This window comes from Acomys minous (genome assembly GCF_964271855.1).
Source record: "Acomys minous genome assembly, chromosome: 9".
NCBI lineage: Eukaryota > Metazoa > Chordata > Mammalia > Rodentia > Muridae > Acomys > Acomys minous.
This window is the reverse complement of record NC_140490.1, coordinates 87,980,991-87,999,046: the sequence shown is the minus strand read 5'-3', so window position 1 is coordinate 87,999,046 and position 18,056 is coordinate 87,980,991. Positions and strand designations below refer to the sequence as shown.

The 18,056-nt window shown below is 50.0% G+C and overlaps 1 protein-coding gene across 4 annotated transcripts in view; it reads left to right on the top strand.

Moving 5' to 3' along the window:
• RFX4 (regulatory factor X4) overlaps nt 1-18,056 on the top strand; it is a 156,451-nt gene that overhangs the window by 103,935 nt on the left and 34,460 nt on the right. For all 4 annotated transcript variants that reach the window (XM_084796287.1, XM_084796286.1, XM_084796285.1 and 1 more), the window contains 5 exons: nt 3,425-3,525; nt 5,839-5,897; nt 8,798-8,942; nt 15,471-15,565; nt 15,978-16,095. In XM_084796287.1, the coding sequence (XP_084652413.1) occupies nt 3,425-3,525; nt 5,839-5,897; nt 8,798-8,942; nt 15,471-15,565; nt 15,978-16,095 (518 nt within the window). The remainder of the gene's footprint in view (nt 1-3,424; nt 3,526-5,838; nt 5,898-8,797; nt 8,943-15,470; nt 15,566-15,977; nt 16,096-18,056) is intronic.

Here is an 18,056-nt window from a genome sequence, read left to right as displayed (position 1 = left end):
GTAGAATTTCATTCTGAAATAGGGAATACAAGAAAAGAAGTGAGTCTGGGGTTGGGGCAGGGTCGGGGGGAAGGGTTTTATTTGGGACACGTTGGGTCCTTTGAGACCTGTGAGTAGGGGTTTCATAAACCCAGTTGGCCTGGCATTCACAGACTTCTGTACTGGAGATAAGTGTGTGTAGGGAGTGACTGACCTGTGGGATAAACTAGGAACAAGCTGTAGGATGTTGTTTTTTATTTATTCATTCATTCATTCATTTATTTATTTATTTATTTATTTATTTATTATTTATTGACTGTGCTTGAGTGTTTTGTTATGTGCACTGTGTGTGTGCCTGGCACCTGCCCATAGTCGTCTGAAGTGGCATCCGGAAGAGGAGTCCAATCCTCTGGAACTGGAGTTGTAGCGGGCGGGTAGAGGACACCAGGCTCTGGCTGAGGAACAGCTAGAAGAAGCATCCACTGATGCCAAGGGAAGCCAGGGACTTTCCAAGAGAAGGACAAGACCATGGTGGAGCAGTGCCACAATGCCCAGCAAGACCGAGGGCAAAATGACTCCGTGAGCTTTGCTGCTTAGAGCTCGCTGCCTAAGGGACAGCTGTGGAAGCTGAGGGACAGGAGTGACGCGGGGAACACATGAGGGTGAGGGCGGCGCCCAAGAGTCTGCGTCGCTGAAGAAGTGTCCATGGGACAGAAGAATGACGATGTAGTGGCTTAAGGGATATAAGTGAGGCCACAAGAGTCCTTTATTTACTTACGTGTGTTGTGGGTGGCGTGTATGTATAGGTGTGTGCACATTTCATGCATGTGAGTGTCATGGTGCCCATGGGAGTCCAGTGGACAACCTCTGCTGTTGGTCTCCTTCTTCCATCTTACCAGAGATGGGGTCCCTTGTTGTTCACTACTGCATACACTGGACTGGTGAGCCCACAAGTTTCCAGGGGTCCTCCTGTCTCCACCTCCCATCTTGCCATAGGAACACTGGGATCACAGACGTGCACTGCCATGCCCAGCTTTGTGGAGGGCTAAGAAGATCCAAACTCAAGTCTCTTCATGTTTGTACCACATGCCCTTTGCCTACAGAGCCATCTCCTCAGCTCCTCCATTTTTTTCAAGGTTCTCTCCCTACCCCGTTTTCATTAAATATTTATTGATTGCCCTGGAAAATCAAGTGGAGGCGGTAGGACATTTGTAAACAAATTCATTCCATTGCTAAAGCCATGCAGCACTGAATTACATTTAAAAGTAATCAGGATGGGGGCTGGAGAGATGGTTCAGCAGGTAAGGAGCTGTGTCTGCTCTTCTGAGGGACCTGGGTTCCAGTCCTAGCGCCTACATGTTAGCTCACAACCTATTGTAACTCCAGTCTCAGGGAATCTGGTGCCCTCTTCTCACCTCCGTGGGATTTGTATGTATGTGGCATAGAGCCATAGATGCATGTAGGCATAACACTTATTAAAAATGAAAGGGGAAAAATAAGGTCAACAAAGAACAGTCATGTGAGAAATTGCTTTAGGGTGGATGGTCAGGAAAGGCTTCTCTAGGGAGGTGACTTTGAACCATAAGATAAAGAAAATTATGATAGATGCCACAAAAGGGTCTAGGAAGGAGGGAACGGCAAGGGTGGTGGTTGTGAAAGGTGACTAAACCCAGAAAAAAACAGTACAGGCTGCGTGTGGCACACACCTTTCATCCAGCACTCAGGAGACAGAGGCAGGTAGATCTCTTTGAGTTCAAGGCCAGCCTGGTCCACATAGAAAGTTCCAGACTAGCCAGGGCTACAGGGTGAGATCTGTCTCAACAACAAAAACCCAAAACACCTCACCCCAAGAAACCAAAACCAACCAACCAAACAAAACAATAAAGAGGCAATTATACTCAAGTGAAATGAATAGGACAGAAAGAGGACTTAGAAACCTGCCTTTATTTTTTAAATAACAGAGTTTTGTTTTGCTTGCAAAGTGAAAAATTCTTCAATGCATTGAGACGACTATCAGAATGATCCAATCGAGAGGAAAAGCTGAACTCACAAGAGAAAGGGCAGCCAGTAGCGGTGTCCCTGGGAAGGCAGGAGGGGCTGAAGGGTTTAGCCTTGGGACAGGAGGGAGGCGCCTCCTTGGTTCTGTTAGGGAAGCCACTTGGCTTGAGCGAAGAGCAGGGTGGCAGCCATGATGCCCATTTATCCCACTCATGGGAGGAGGGTGGCGACTGGAGGAGTGAGGGTCTTAGAGAGGGCCAGGGCTACCTGGTCACAGAAAGAGAAGAGTGGGTGAAAGGAGAATGGCAGGGAAGGCCATGGGGGGCTAGTGACCATGGTGTGACAGGTGAAGGACCACAGAAGACTGAGCCATGGCAGAATAAGTGGCTGGTCCTGGGTCAAGGGTGTGGACGGTCACCATGGTCACCATGGGGAGAGGTCCTTGTATCCAGCAATACCCTGGCCGAAAGCAGATCTGAGAAGCAGATAATGTGGGGCCTGAAAACAGTGCTTACGGTTTCCTCAGTTCCAAATTCCTATCTCATGATGGCCTCTTGGCTTCTTCTTATGTCTAAGCCCTTCCCACTTTTCTCCATTCTCAAAATCCACTATGGTTTCAAGATCCACATTAGGGCTTTTTGTCAACTTAAAACAAGCGGTTGCTAAGCCTGTGAGTGGCTCAGTCAGTAAAGGCGTTTGCAGGCAAGCCTGACAGCCTGAGTTCGATCCCCAGGGACCCACATGGTAGAAGGAAAGAACTAGCTCCTTCACGTTTTCCTCTGACTTCTACGTGTGTGTCAAGGCATGCCTTTGCACATGTGCATTCACACACACACACACACACACACACACACACACACACACACACGCATGCATGCACACACACAGACACACAGTTAAATAAATGCAAAATATTATTTTTAATGAGCTGTTGCTTCCCAGCTCCCACTGGAGGCTATAGTTTCTAGGCTGAGTGGACAAGCATCTCCAAATGCTGCACATGGATTTTTCAGGCTGGGAATTTGGGTAAGACTGTAGAAAAGCTTGAGGAGTTGGGGCCAGTTCCAAAATGGCTTCCTTAAGCCAAGGCCCCGTTATCCTCCCCCTTCATGCAAGGCTCTCCCAAAACACCAGGCATATCTTACTCTCGGAATGGATTCTGGATGCCACCTCATGTTGCAGTGGCTTTTAGCCTCCACTGTGCATCATGGACTGGCACTAACATCCATAAGCCCCTCCCCCAAAAGCCACCAGCTCTTCAAAGGCATGGGCTGCACGCTGAGCCTCTGGGCAGCTCTGACCAGCAGCATCTATTGGTAGCAGCCAACAGAGGATTATGTGAAATAAATTCCTTCCAGGGCTCTGGGAACCCAGGACGCACTTACAACTCATCTCTCTCTCTCTCTCTCTCTCTCTCTCTCTCTCTCTCTCTCTCTCTCTCTCCCAGCTTAACTCAGGTGATCCGAAAGTTTGCCAAGCAGCTGGATGAGTGGCTGAAAGTGGCTCTCCATGACCTCCCGGAAAACCTGAGAAACATCAAATTTGAATGTAAGTATTGAGTGTGGGAGCAGGATGCAAGTGGGGGCAACGTTTCAAAGCCACCCATTCTCATGAGTCACTGATAAAATAATATTCTGCCTACAAAGCACCTGGGGTTGGGCTAAGTGCTTTCCATCTGTGAACTCATTTAATACTTGTGAAAATGTTTGTTGCCAGCATCACAGGAAGGGACTTGGACTTGGAGAGCAGAGACAGGATTTTACTTCCAGGCCTCCTGTCTGATACTGAAGTCAGCCTTGCAGCCACACAGCCACGCAGCTACACAGCCTCACAGACACACAGGCTTGCAGCCTCACAGCCACACAGCCTCACAGCCTCACAGCCACGCAGCCTCACAGCCTCACAGCCACACAGCCACGCAGCTTCACAGCCACACAGCCTCACAGCCTCACAGCCACACAGCCTCACAGCCACACAGCCACACAGCCTCACAGCCACACAGCCTCACAGCCACGCAGCCTCACAGCCACACAGCCTCACAGCCACACAGCCACACAGCCACACAGCCTCACAGCCACACAGCCACGCAGCCTCACAGCCACACAGCCTCACAGCCTCACAGCCTCACAGCCACACAGCCTCACAGCCACACAGACACACAGCCTCACAGCCACACAGCCTCACAGCCTCACAGCCACACAGACACACAGCCTCACAGCCACACAGCCACACAGCCACACAGCCACACAGCTGCGCAGCCACACAAACTCAAGCCAAGGCTCTGAGGTTTCCTTGAAGCTCCTGCCCACAAAAGGCTGTGGCTAGCATCAGAGCTTCACATATTCTCTGCCTAATTAGAGAGCCAAATTAATATTTCTTATAAGGGGGCTGGAGGCACGAATCTTTCCTTGGCTAAGTAGTGCTTTGTAGTCCCCAGCATTTAGCGGAGCCTGAGAAGGCTGGTTCCGTTTTCCTGTCTCGATGGGGTCTGTGCGCAGCGATGGGAAGGCCCTGTGTATAACACATTTGTTGCCATTGAACAAAGATGAGATGATTTTAAGCAAAACAAGGTTTTAAAATATGTCTCCTAGAGGCCCGTTTGAATACAGCTTGCAAGTCCTCGCCTCAAACAAGTGCCAGTGGGGAAAACGAAGGCGATCAAATTACCCTTTCTCTGCAGGCAAAGAAGCCCTTTCAGACTCAGCTTTGAGGCCTCCTGCAGTGCCCATCACCTATTGATAAAGCCTGCTTTATTTCACGGCTCTCAGTTCTTTTCTTTTCTCTAGCACTAAATTCCACATCACAAAGTTAAAGAAAAAGTAATTAAGGAGCAGGATTAACAATTGATCGGGCCTGGAAAATTAGAAGTTCATCTCTCCCCCCCCCCCCGCCCCCCTGCACGCACAGCCCGCACCCCCCAACCCCGCCAAACCCACATGCTATTTCTCAAACCAAGCCAGCTCCGGGGACAAATTAGAATAATCCTAGGGAAATTTCTGCCTATTTCATGACCAGTTCAGAAATTAATGAGAAGAATGGCCCGGGCCCGTTTTAATTACACGGACAAAACAAACCCGTCCAGAGTCTGCAGCAAAGAGGAGGAGATGGGTGGGGCCTTCCACCTGTGCATGCTTGGAGGAAGTGGCCCTCCCCAGGGAGCCGGGGGGGTTGGGAGAATGGGCAAGAGAGCGGAAGCAAGAGTAAAGAACGAAGACCATGAACAGGCACATGTCTTTTTTTTTTTTTTAATCCACAGATACAAGGTCCCTTGGTTTCAAGTAATCAGACTATTATGGCAGATAGGCAAATATAGCCTTTCCTAAATCAAAACAGGCTGTGGAGGCCACTGGCCAAAAATGGCAGATGCTATGTGCAGTAGCAGCCCAGGTCCCCACTCCAGTAAGTAGCAGCACCCCTGGCCACACAGCGCTGAGAGGTCAGTCGTGGCCCTGATGAGACGCATGACGTTTTTTAAAGGGACTTCTTCAAAGGGTTCTCGTTTGATTTCTGCGATTATCTGGGCAGCAGTGACTGAACCTGCAATTAGCAAATGAAAGACGAGTGAACAATTGCTTTTACTCACGCTTGATTGAGGTCACCATTTCTCACACCTGCGAGTGTGGCGTGTGCATGGCTTTGAAATCTGTACCCCAAATATCATCGTTAGGAAACGGCTGTTAGAGCCAAGAACAGGACAAGAGTCAGAAGCAGGAGGTTGCCAGTGGGTGCCTAAAAACTGAGAAAGGACGATGAGACGAAGTTAGAAAATGCGAACTACTTTTTGAAACCTGCTCCTGGGGAAATCTGAGGTCGGATGTCAAGCATTGTGGACGTTTCCAGCTTCCTGTTTTCTTGTTGCAGTATCAAGAAGGTTTTCCCAAATTCTGAGAAGGCAAACATCGCTGAATCATCTTTGCCAGGTAGCTGTCCTCTCTCGTTTGCATTAACCCACTGCTGAGTCACTGCAAAGGACAAGGGCCACCTCCCCCAAGGATAACTTCCTGTGCCATCAATCCAGTTGCGTACCAGGGCTCTCTATGCACTGTGTTTAGTTTCTGTACATAAGAAACTAAAAACCCCGGCTCTCAACTAAAGCTGTAACTTGTATACACAATCATTTCTAACATCAGATGACCCCGAAGCTTTCAGACATGATCTGGGACCCCAATATTGTGCTTTCTTGAAATAAATTGCTGGGTACAATTGTTTATGCAGCACCCTTGGCCTCTCTGCAGTAGTTGCCAGTTGCTCCAGTTACTCAGTATGAAATCTGAACACCCTAATTACACGTAAAATCCTTCAAGAAAGTAGCAGCTTGCCCAGACAGCATGTAACCTGGGCAGCAGTCAGCATCCAGCAAGGATGGCCGGTCCTCCTCATCCCCAATTCTCTGTCAGAGCTGATCTGCCTCACTCATTCATGTCAACTTGCCTTTACAAGTTCAGATTGGCAATCATCCTGTAAAGCACCCTCTGGCTCTTCGGGGAGCCTTGGTTCTGCAATGTCAAGGCAGGAAGGAGGGGTTTCTAATTCAGAGTGGCTTAAACCCTCACATCTCTTGGAAGGCACCCGGGATGGTTTGGGGACAGAGGGAACCCCTTCTAGGTCGGGGCAGCTGTGACAAAGGCAACTCCTGGGTGTTGTTCTGGGGGACTAAGCAGAGTGTGACAGATGAGTGGAACTCAGGGAAGAAGGATTATTGGGAAAACAATGAGATGCTTCCTGTATTTCAGAGACTGTGTGCCAGCCTGCCTCTCTTGCTCTCTTTTGCTTGGAAGCAGGAGCCTTAGACCTACCTGGCAACACACACATGGTTTTGGCGCTTCCCTCTGAGGCTTAGATACTTAAGGAAGAATTTTACCCGTTTAGTGCATATATAGACATCTATTCCCTTGCCTACACTCTTGTGTGGCAAATGTGTGCATGTGTATATTTATGCATGCGTGCACACACACACACACACACACACACACACACACACACACACTTTCTAGCTTGCAAACATGGAGTACCTAATGCAGTCAACAGGTAGTACCTTTCCAGTCTCACTGGACAGCTCCCAAACACATTCCTGGACCAGCCAGAACTCTGTACTGGTGTTAATTATGGGAGTGAAACTCCCTGGTACATTTGAGCTAATAAACCAATGCACTTTCCTAAACACATACATAGAGCGAGTCAAACAAGATTCAACCCAAGACTCCTCTATTAAGCAGGCGGCTTCCTCAGATACACTAATCAGGCAGGCAGCTTGGCACTCATATCTCAGCCACTCAGTTCACGCCAGACACTATGCTTAGTGGTACGGACCTTCATCAGGAAAACAAGTCAATCAACCCATCCATGCATGTATACATACATACATACATACATACATACATACATACATAGGCATGTTGTAAAAAATGGGATGGAAGTATAGAATATCAAGTTTTTAGCTGAGAAAAAAATGGGTGTCACACTGAGGCTGGTGCATCAGGACATCAGGGCTGCTGGGACAAGGCGAGAGAAGAAAGTCCCAGTTTGTGGGAATGCACTGTGCAAAGGCACTGTGAGGCATCTGCGCAGTCAGTGTAAAGCAATCCAACCTCTGCCATTGAAGCCACTTACTTGGAGCTTGGCTTCCGGTCTATGCACCGCACTTTGGAGCCATCAGGAGGAACATCAGAGGCAGGGCCCACTGTATTCCCATTTCACAGACATGAAACCAGGCTAATAAGCACAGGCGACAACAGCAGAGCTGAGGCCTGACCCAGGTGTGCTGGAACCGAGCACACCCGCCCTTCCCAGTCTGCCATTCTCATGATTAGAGGTGATACACTCAAATATTCAGACAGCCCGAATGTCTCACACAGACAGCCCGAGTGTCTCACACAGACAGCCCAAGTGTCTTTAGTGCCACAGTTATTTTGGTGAGATTTTACTTGGGCCTGAACAGAATGTGGCCAGGAGTATAGTTACTTCCACCTGGACATTCACAAGTCTTAGCGACAAAGAGTGCCCTTAGTGTTTTGAACGTTTTTATTAGAAGACATTTTAAAGATGTGTGAGCAAAAGAAATAATCCTAGCTATCTATGTTTTCACTTGATTTTACTAGTATTGTTCCAGCTTGTAAATTTCAATTCACTAGCAAAGATTAGCTGGGGAAGTTATTGTTGTGAAAGACACACACACACACACACACACACACACACACACACATCTTATGTCTCCTACTTTCTCTACCTTATTCACATTTGTTTCACTATCCCAATAAATGTAAAAATCAAAGCAAAGACTAAGAACCCAAAATGCATAATCGTGCACTCATGAGAAAGTTCTAGGTATCAGGCCCAGGGAAGCCAGAGCAGTTCTTCAGTGCGGCCCCGTCACCTTCCTGGCAGGAAATGCAGATGGGTTGCTAAACACGGAACTCCTTCCTACCAGCTCATGTCAGAGAAATGCCAGATCTCTGGGCCTCATCCCATTGTTGGAGGTGAAGACCAAAAGTGGCCGGGAACAACAGCAGGGCTTGGCCTGGCCCAGGCCACGTTGGTGGAGAGAGTGGGGAGAGGAGAGAACCCCGGGAGGAAAGAGTATCTGTGTGGATCTTTTGGGTTATGGTATTGCTTTCTGAGATTGAATTCCTCTGGATTTCAAAGTAGTTTAGAAAACGCTATAAGCACCCCCCGCTCGGATGGCACACACATACACACGCACACACGCGCACACACACACACATGCGCACACATACACACACGCACACGGGGGACAGAGAAGAGAAGGGGGTTTAACCTGACTGCTCTTGTGTGCTGACGAGCCCGTTGGGTTGGATTCTAGGCGTCGCGCACGGTGATCCACAGCGCAGACATCACGTTCCAGATGCTGGAGGACTGGAGGAATGTAGACCTGAGCAGCATCACCAAGCAGACCCTCTACACCATGGAGGACTCTCGGGATGAGCACCGCAGACTCATCATCCAGTGTAAGGTGGCCCGCCAGGGGGTGTGCTCCTTCTGTTTCTCTTCCTTAAAGGAAAAAGGAAAAGGCATCTTGGTAAATAGTCAAGCGGTGTTCCCACCCTGTCCCCTTCCCTGGATCCCGTTCTTATTGTTCTTGTGAAATGGGTCCGCCAAGACAGGAGGGCTAATTGACTTAAGAGGATATGTGTCAACATGGCTGACGCAGTTGGGCAGCACACAATGTCATGCCAAGGACCCTGCATGTGACCCCAAATGCTACACATGCCTTCAAGGCAGTGACAGAGAGAATGGACACTGAAACTCGTTGCCTGTCTCATCTTGGTGTCACAGAGACAGCTGGACATGCTGTCTGCATTTCAGTGGAGGGTCATGTGACCATGAGTCAGCCCACCGTCTCTCGCCTCCACACACACGTCATCATCAGGTGACCCTTTCAGGCCCATTAAAGTTTGAGAAGGCATGAATGGGTACAGAGTTACATCCACAGAGTTGCTTCCGGGCATGTGGTCATGGCCCTCTGGACAAAGGCTTCCTACACGGAAGTGCATTTCCAATGCAGCCCTGAGGTGGGCAAGATGTCTGCTCCCAAGAGCGAAGCAACACAGGGGGACAGAAAACACCATCACCCATCACCTTTAGACACTTCTGTTTCTCCTCTGAGCTTTGGTCCAGATGACAGCTCAGGGCGTGCCTCACTTTGGCCAGCCATCCCTTCCCCTGAAGGGGAGCAGGGTACACCCTTTCAGGGAGAAGTGTGATTGATACACTTGCTCAGAGCTTTCGTGGAGGTTGGGGCTAATAGTATGCTGAGGGCAGGCAGACGGTTCTGCACCCATACTTTCTGTGTGGGGTAAATAAATGACTCTGTTGCTCTAACATGCACCAGGAGGAGGATTAAATTGAGAAAAGTCCAGACCCCTTGAGTTACAGGGTCTTCTCCACACTGTTGTCTTGAGGGGCCCTGTCTTCTGCCAGCTTATGAGCCAACATTCTCTAAGATCCCCTATGAGAGAATGCTATCTTTTAAGGCTCCTCGAGGGCAAATAAAATCCCTGAACTGTCTGGACCTGTGGCCCGCCATGAGGCCTATTTCCTGGGTTTAGACCCTGGCCTTAACTCGGGTTCTTATTCCTTCTTCCTGTATAGTTGCCCCAGTCCACTCATCTGCTGTTGAGCCTTGAGGAAATCCACTATATAAAAACGCAGTTTACCAGCTGCCTTTTCTCTGCCAAGTGCCCTGTCAAACCGCCATATGTGATATTAATTGTGCTTCAAAGCCACTTGGGGGAACAGTCTTGAGTCGCTTTGTTTACATTTGAGAAAACTCAGCTTCAGGGAGTTGACGGGGGCTTCCCCAGGGTCACATGGTCACCATGTGGCAGCGCTAGACCTTGAACCTAGGCCTTGTGGCAGCCTCACCAGCCCAGGGCTGCCCCTGCTGTGAAGGAGCAGAGGGAGCCAGCATTGAAAAATGAGACTGCATTCAAGAGGGTACAAGATCTAAGTGCTTGCATATATGCGTATGCGTGTGCATGTTCCCCAGCATGTGTGTGGCACTCAGAGGACAACCTCAGCTTTCACCTTTCACCGTGTTTGCAACAGGGTCACTGCCTACACCAGGTGTCATAATTAGCGTTACTATTGCTGGGGTGACATACTATGACCAGAACAATCTGGGGAGGGAAAGGGTTTATTGGGCCTATACTTCCGCATTGTTGGGCCTATACTTCCGCATTGTAGTCCATCTTTGAAGGAAGCCAGGACAGGAACTCAAACAGGGCAGGAACCTGAAGGCAGGAGCTGATGCAGAGGCTGCGGAGGAATACTTACTGGCTTGCTCCCCATGGCTTGCTCAGCCTGCTCTCTTACAGAACCCAGGGCCACCAGCCCAGGGTGGCACCACCCATAATGGGCTGGGCTCTCCCCCATCAATCACCAATTAAGAAAATGCCCTACAGCTGGATCTTAGGGAGGCATTCTCTCAATTGAGGTTCCCTCTTTTCTGACAACTCTAGTTTGTGTCTCCAGTTGACATAAGGCTAGACGGTACACGGGGCTAGCTGGCTTTTAAACTCATGGGAAATCTCCTGCCTCTGTCTCCATTTCACTGCAGCAGTGCTGTAATTACAGCTGTGTACTGCCCAGTCTGTTTTTGTTCGTGTAGTTTGTTCATGTTGTTGTTTTGATGTGTGTTCTAGGGATTCAGACACACATCCTCAAACCTTACCCTCTGACTCTCGCTCTGTTTCAGCTATATCAAGAGAAAGCATGCTCCCAAACACCCTAACAGCCTGTGGGGGACCACTGGTCACTACGTCCCATGGTCTCCCAATGACCCAGGCAAGGAGCCAGCATCTGATAATGCCCAAGGACAGTGACGCTACTTGTCAGTTTTAGCTGCCACTCATGGTTTTACACTGGCTTCCCATAGAGCCTTTTATGGGCAATAAAACGTGAACTAGACTTAGGAAAAAATACAGTCAGCAGCTCTAGTTGAGGGGACCAGAACCTTTCAAGTTCCCTTAATGCAGGATAGAACTGTGTCATCTGACACTGGAATTAGATTGTGGCTCAGTCCAACCCAGCTGGCTCTCGCTGTCTGTGTATCCTGGGGCAGGTTCTGTGATACGACTGGGCAGCGCCCGGGGTAGCCGCTGCCCTTCTGACAGAGCGCTCAGGGTTCGCAGCCAGACAGAAGCTGATTCTCAACAGCGCACGCCCTGTCTTGCCAAAGAGGGCAGTGCGACGTGATGTAATGCCAGAAAGGGGGGTTTGAGGAAGGGTGCCTGAAGGCAGATGGCCCAGGACATAGGTGTCATACCTGTAGCTCCCAAATAGACAAGGACAAAGTCCTTGAACGACACTGAACAGACCCAAAGCTCAGTCTGAACAGGGCTGGAGGCACCTGTGTGCCACACTTCACTTTCGTCACAACCACTTGACAGATCTGCACATTCTTGCTGTCAGAGTCAGCGTTCCATCGATGATGCAGAGCCTGAGTGGGGATGCTTGGCTCACTTTAGCTTTTACGTGTCTTGGTATTTGAGCACACTGTTAGAATGAAAATTAAGGTATGCTTTAGCAAAAGGGTGGGGCCATGTTTGCCCAATAGACCTTGCTTGAACCCTGGCTCCAGGGCATGGTGGCCTTGGCTTATACTTCTGTAAGATGAGGATGATGTGGAGGGCTTAGGATTAAACAAGACTAAGCACTACATGCTTAGTGAACAGGGGAGTACTCCTAAAGGCAGGCAGAGGTGCTCCTGGAGGCAGGCAGTGGTGCTCCTTGAGGGAGGCAGTGGTGCTCCTGAAGAGAGGCAGTGATGCTCCTGGAGGGAGGCAGTGGTACTCCTGGAGGCAGGCAGTGGTACTCCTGGAGGCAAACAGTGGTGCTCCTGGAGGCAGGCAGTGGTGCTCCTGGAGGCAGGCAGTGGTGCTCCTGGAGGCAGGCAGTGGTGCTCCTGGAGGCAGCCAGTGATGCTCCTGGAGGGAGGCAGTGGTGCTCCTGGAGGGAGGCAGTGGTGCTCCTGGAGAGAGGCAGTGGTGCTCCTGGAGAGAGGCAGTGGTGCTCCTGGAGGCAGGCAGTGATGCTCCTGGAGGCAGGCAGTGATGCTCCTGGAGGCAGGCAGTGATGCTCCTGGAGGCAGGCAGTGGTACTCCTGGAGGCAAACAGTGGTGCTCCTGGAGGGAGGCAGGGTGCTCCTGGAGGCAGGCAGTGGTGCTCCTGGAGGCAGGCAGTGGTGCTCCTGGAGGCAGGCAGTGATGCTCCTGGAGGGAGGCAGTGGTGCTCCTGGAGGGAGGCAGGGTGCTCCTGGAGAGAGGCAGTGGTGCTCCTGGAGAGAGGCAGTGATGCTCCTGGAGGCAGGCAGTGGTGCTCCTGGAGGCAGGCAGTAGTGCCCCTGGAGGTAGGCAGTGGTGCCCCTGGAGGGAGGCAGTGGTGCTCCTGGAAGGAGGCAGTGGTGGCCCTGGAGGCAGGCAGTGGTGCTCCTGGAGGGAAGCAGTGATGCTCCTGGAGGCAGGCAATGGTGTTCCTGGAGGCAGGCAGTGGTGTTCCTGGAGGCAGGCAGTGGTGCTCCTGGAGGCAGGCAGTGGTGCTCCTGGAGGCAGGCAGTGGTACTCCTGGAGGCAAACAGTGGTGCTCCTGGAGGCAGGCAGTGGTGCTCCTGGAGGCAGGCAGTGGTGCTCCTGGAGGCAGGCAGTGGTGCTCCTGGAGGGAGGCAGTGGTGGCCCTGGAGGGAGGCAGTGGTGCTCCTGGAGGGAGGCAGTGGTGCTCTTGGAGGCAGGCAGTGGTGCTCCTGGAGAGAGGCAGTGGTGCCCTTGGAGGCAGGCAATGGTGTTCCTGGAGGCAGGCAGTGGTGTTCCTGGAGGCAGGCAGTGGTGCCCCTGGAGGGAGGCAGTGGTGCTCCTGGAGGGAGGCAGTGGTGCCCCTGGAGAGAAGCAGTGGTGCCCCTGGAGAGAGGCAGTGGTGCCCCTGGAGAGAGGCAGTGGTGCTCCTGGAGAGAGGCAGTGGTGCTCCTGCAGGCAGTGGTTAGGAGGTAGGTGCATGAGCAGAGCTGTTTAGAATCTCAGCTAGCTGTGAACCATTTGGGCAGTTGCTCATCTCCAAGTACTGCAGTTTCTTTATTTGCAGATGGGGGAAAATAAGGGGGATTCTTACCTCCTTGGGTTGTCCATTTATTCACTCAATAACCAGCTGAACACCTACTTTATGCCAGGCAGTCCTAAGCACTGGGATCAAATGGAAGCAAGACACAGCCAGCACTCTTGACATTAACACTTGAGAGTCTGTCTTCAGGTTAAGTAAGTGTGCCCATGGGAGTCACTGAAGAGAGCACCTGGCACTTAGCGAGGGCTCAAGAAAGCTAGCTGTTGCTATTTTTACTATACAACCATTGTCACCATCAGTGATTCATGCACAGTAGACCAGACACAAAGAAAGAGCCCCCCAAAACCTCATTCTAGGCTCTGCCATGTGACTCACTTGCTTTTTGGTTTTGGGTACATTGATTAATCCCATTAAGGCACAACACCAAGGCAGGCACAATGGCGGACACCTGTAGTCCCAGCACTCGGGAGGCAGAGGCAGATGCATCTCTGTGAGTTCGAGGCCAGCCTGATCTGCAAAGCGAGTCTAGAACAGCTAAGGCTACACAGAGAGACCCTGGCTCAAAAAAAAAAAAAAAAACCACCACCACCACCACCACCACCACCACCAACAACAACAACAAAAACAGCAGGCAAACAAACAAAAGGCGTAGCACAGCATCTTGTGTCAGTTACTTTTCACACTGCTGTGGTAAAATACCATAATAAAACCAGCAAGAGAGAAAGGTTTAGGCTCACGGCTCAAGACTACAGTCCATCATGGCGGGCCAGGCATGGAGGCAGGAGCTTGAGGTGGCTAGTCCCAGGGTAAAGAAACAGTGATAGACACTCAAGCTCGGCCCGCATTCCCCTTTTTGTTCAGGTCAAGACCCCAGCCCCTGCAATGGTGCCGCCCACAGCTAAGGTTGGGGGGGGGGCGGCAGTCTTCTCACAGCACTTGACTCAATCTGGATAAGCTCTCAAGTCAGCCCCAGAGGCGTATCTCCTAGGTGACTCCAGACCGTGTTCAGTTGACAGTATTAATCACCGCACACCTCATCTGAAGTCTAAGAAGGAGTCAACGCTCTAAAGCCAGTCTTCATGCAAAGCACAGGCTGGCTGCTTGTCTCCTTAGAGCCCTCATCTGCCAGGCAACACAGCAAATTGGCTGGCTCCCTCACACAGGAAAAAACTGCTCAGACTCGTAGAAACAAGAGGCATGTACAGATCTTGGAGTGTAAATAAAGCAGATAAAATAAATAACGTACACGTACTTTACTTAGCTCCACGTCCAGAGCCCACACTAAAAATAAGCAAGGAAAGAGATGGTTGTAATGGGCGTGTCCCCAGCCCTGTATCTATTTCCCACAGTGCTTCACTGATTTCCACACTCCTAACCTGAGGCTGCACACAGGGCACAGAGAGGAACAGATGCCTTCATTTGATTAGGATGCATTAATTACACATGCCTAGCACCGAGAGGCTGGGTAAAGCTACTTACCTAACATAGTTATGGTCCAGAAACATTGGGATCACTGCATGTGCCCATCCCTGGGCAGAGAGCAAGGAATGGAAATATCCTGACCTAATGGTTGAGCAAGGCTTTCCAGAATATATATATATCCTGGATATATATATATATCCAGGATATATATATATCAACACACCAAACAATGAAGAGAGAAGAATCAACAAGGAGACATGATGCCCCACTAGCTGTTGGCCAGTGCTATTAATGATGTAGCAAAGGCAAATAAAGACACGTGACATGAGAGATAACAAGGAGTAGGGGTGACACGTCTCTGATGAGAGCAGGGGAGGGCAGGAAGGAGCTCGTCTCAGCTGGGTCATGAGGAAGCACGCAGTCCAACCCTCTGTGCCTTTAAGACTGTGCCTCTCTGGAACCACAACTAGAGTAAGATGTGCCGGCTTCTGCTTCATTTACAGTGTACCAGGAGTTTGACCACCTGCTGGAGGAGCAGTCGCCGATTGAGTCTTATGTAGAATGGCTGGACGCCATGGTGGACCGATGTGTTGTGAAGGTCGGTAGGGCAGAGCGGGAGGGGCAGCCGTGGCTCCTGCAGGTTATTGGTTGTCTCTGTGGACACCTACCTAGCATAGAACCTCAAAGTGAGCTAGCTAGTGTTCCTCAGCACCCATGGAGCCTTGGGGCTACCAGGAAGGGAGACCTGGTCCTAACCCTCGGAGGTGGAGGGGGGCAGAGACTGGATTTTCAGTCTCCTGTTCCTGAGTCACCCATTACTTGTTACTGCGCATAACATCTTGGCATCAGATTTCATGAATGTGTTTATTCTGCTAATGCCAAAAATATTGTTTTTAAGAAAATCACTGCTTAGCAGGCTTGAACTTGAAGGCTTACGGGCCTTCCCTCACTGTTTCAGAGCCAGGAGTGAATGAAGGGCTGAGGTACTAAAGCCGTTCACTTGCTCGCAGGTGGCTGCCAAGAGACAAGGGTCCCTGAAGAAAGTCGCGCAGCAGTTCCTGTTGATGTGGTCTTGCTTTGGCACACGGGTGATCCGGGACATGACCTTGCACAGTGCTCCCAGTTTCGGTAAGGCTATCCCAGTGTCACACGCGCGCGCGCACACACACACACACACACACACACACACACACACACACACACACACACGAAGTCCAAACACTTTTCTCTGGACTCTGTGCACCGAGTCCACCTCTGTGGCGTCATCTACGTTCTCACCTGCTATCTCTGAGGCCACAGGACATTGGGAAGATCTCTGCTATGGGTGGGACACAATGCTGTTAGACTTTACAAACAACAAAGGGGCGCTGAGTGCTAATGGTGACGTGGCAAAGCAGCCCATGTGAAGATGAGAGGTTTGCCGACAGAGAGACCTGACGGCATTTAAGGAGGTCTGAGTGACAGTGGCCGAGCACCCTTTATCAGATGTCCCCAGTGTCTAACCATTCCATGGGGTGAGCTGCAGAGCTCCACAGCCGCGGTTGATCTAAGACTGGGTGCAGAGACAGGCCTCTAAGTTCAAGCCTTTCCAACGCCCTGACTGACACTCAGGGTTATGTTCTGATGTTTTCCATTCATGATCGACTTTTGACGTTTTGCTTAATATTCCTTCAGCAATGCACTCCGGCCTACTCTCTGGAAGAAGGCATTTACACTCACTTCCACTTTTGTTTTCTGGGTCCCTCGGGTCACCCCAAGTCCTCACTTACTACTCTTTACACCATGACAGTGCTCAACACTTGTCTTCAGATCCTGTCTCTGAAGACAGAAACCTGGTCCCCAACTTGCTAAAGATACCGTGCTACCTGCAGGACACAGTTAGCTGCTTTTTTTCTGCAGAGAGGGAGTATGTTTGAGTCCAGGTCGTCCACAGCAAGGGAGCTGGAACCTGAAAAGACATTATCTAGATATTCAAAGTTCCAAAACACTGGCCTCTGTTTTCCTGGTGTCTCTCCCAGGGGTTGTTGCTAAGGCTTCTGGGTAATTGCTTCCATGCCACCTACCACTACAACTGTAGATGTGATCTCACTGCCGTCATTTCAGACTAAGCCAATCTACCCTCAGCCTTGTCCTGGCTTTTCACTGGACACTTTCCCCATCTAACTTTGTATGGACGTGTCACCATTTTCCAGCGGTGTCATACAGTGAAGTAGAACACAGGAGCTTTTTTTTTTTTTTTTGGTTTGTTTTTTGTTTTGTTTGTTTGTTTTTTAAGGAAAGGCTGTCGATGCACTCAGAGAGGCCTTCTGTTGGCAATTTCTTTCGCTTCAGCTCTAGGGCTCTCTGAGCCTCCAAATGTTTCAGCTACAGATGGAAACTGTCTTTGAGCAGAGTGTGGAAATGCTCCTCCGGTGAGTGCTGCCTGGGCAGGACCATCAGATGTGGCATGTTGATGACTTCCAGTGTGTGGTGGTTAACATTAGCACGTGTTACCTGTAGCTCTGGAAAGCCCATTTCTCTATAACTGCTTTTACTTAAGCAAACAGACAAATGGTATCTTGAGATAATTTTTTCATTTCTTCAAAATCAAAGATTCAACCATATTTTTTTCCCACACAAGCACGTGCACAAAGTGAGAAGCCTCCGCTCCTTGCCTTATCTCTTATTCTTCCACTTGCTGATTCATGAGACAAGCCTAGTCCTGACCACCTCCCGTCATGCCGGGAAGGAAGTTTCCTTGGCGTTATTCTTTGCAGCTCATTTGTTTTGGCAGAGTTATAGTCTATATAAAAATGGGGAAGCCTTGTGGTTTATCAGTGCCTTGACTTGAATTTCTTCCTGAGATGTATGACCTTTCTTGTTTTCTTTTTTTTTCTTTCTTTCATTTCTTTTTCTTTTCTTTTCTTTTCTTTTCTTTTTTTTTTTTTTTCTCAACAGGGTTTCTCTATGTAGCCCTAGCTGCCCTGACTCACTTTATAGACCAGGCTGGCCTCAAATTCACTGAGATCCCACTTGCCTCTGCCTCCCCAAGTGCTGGAATTAGAGGAGTGCACCACTATGCCTGTGTGACTCTTTAAAATTGGTTTTGT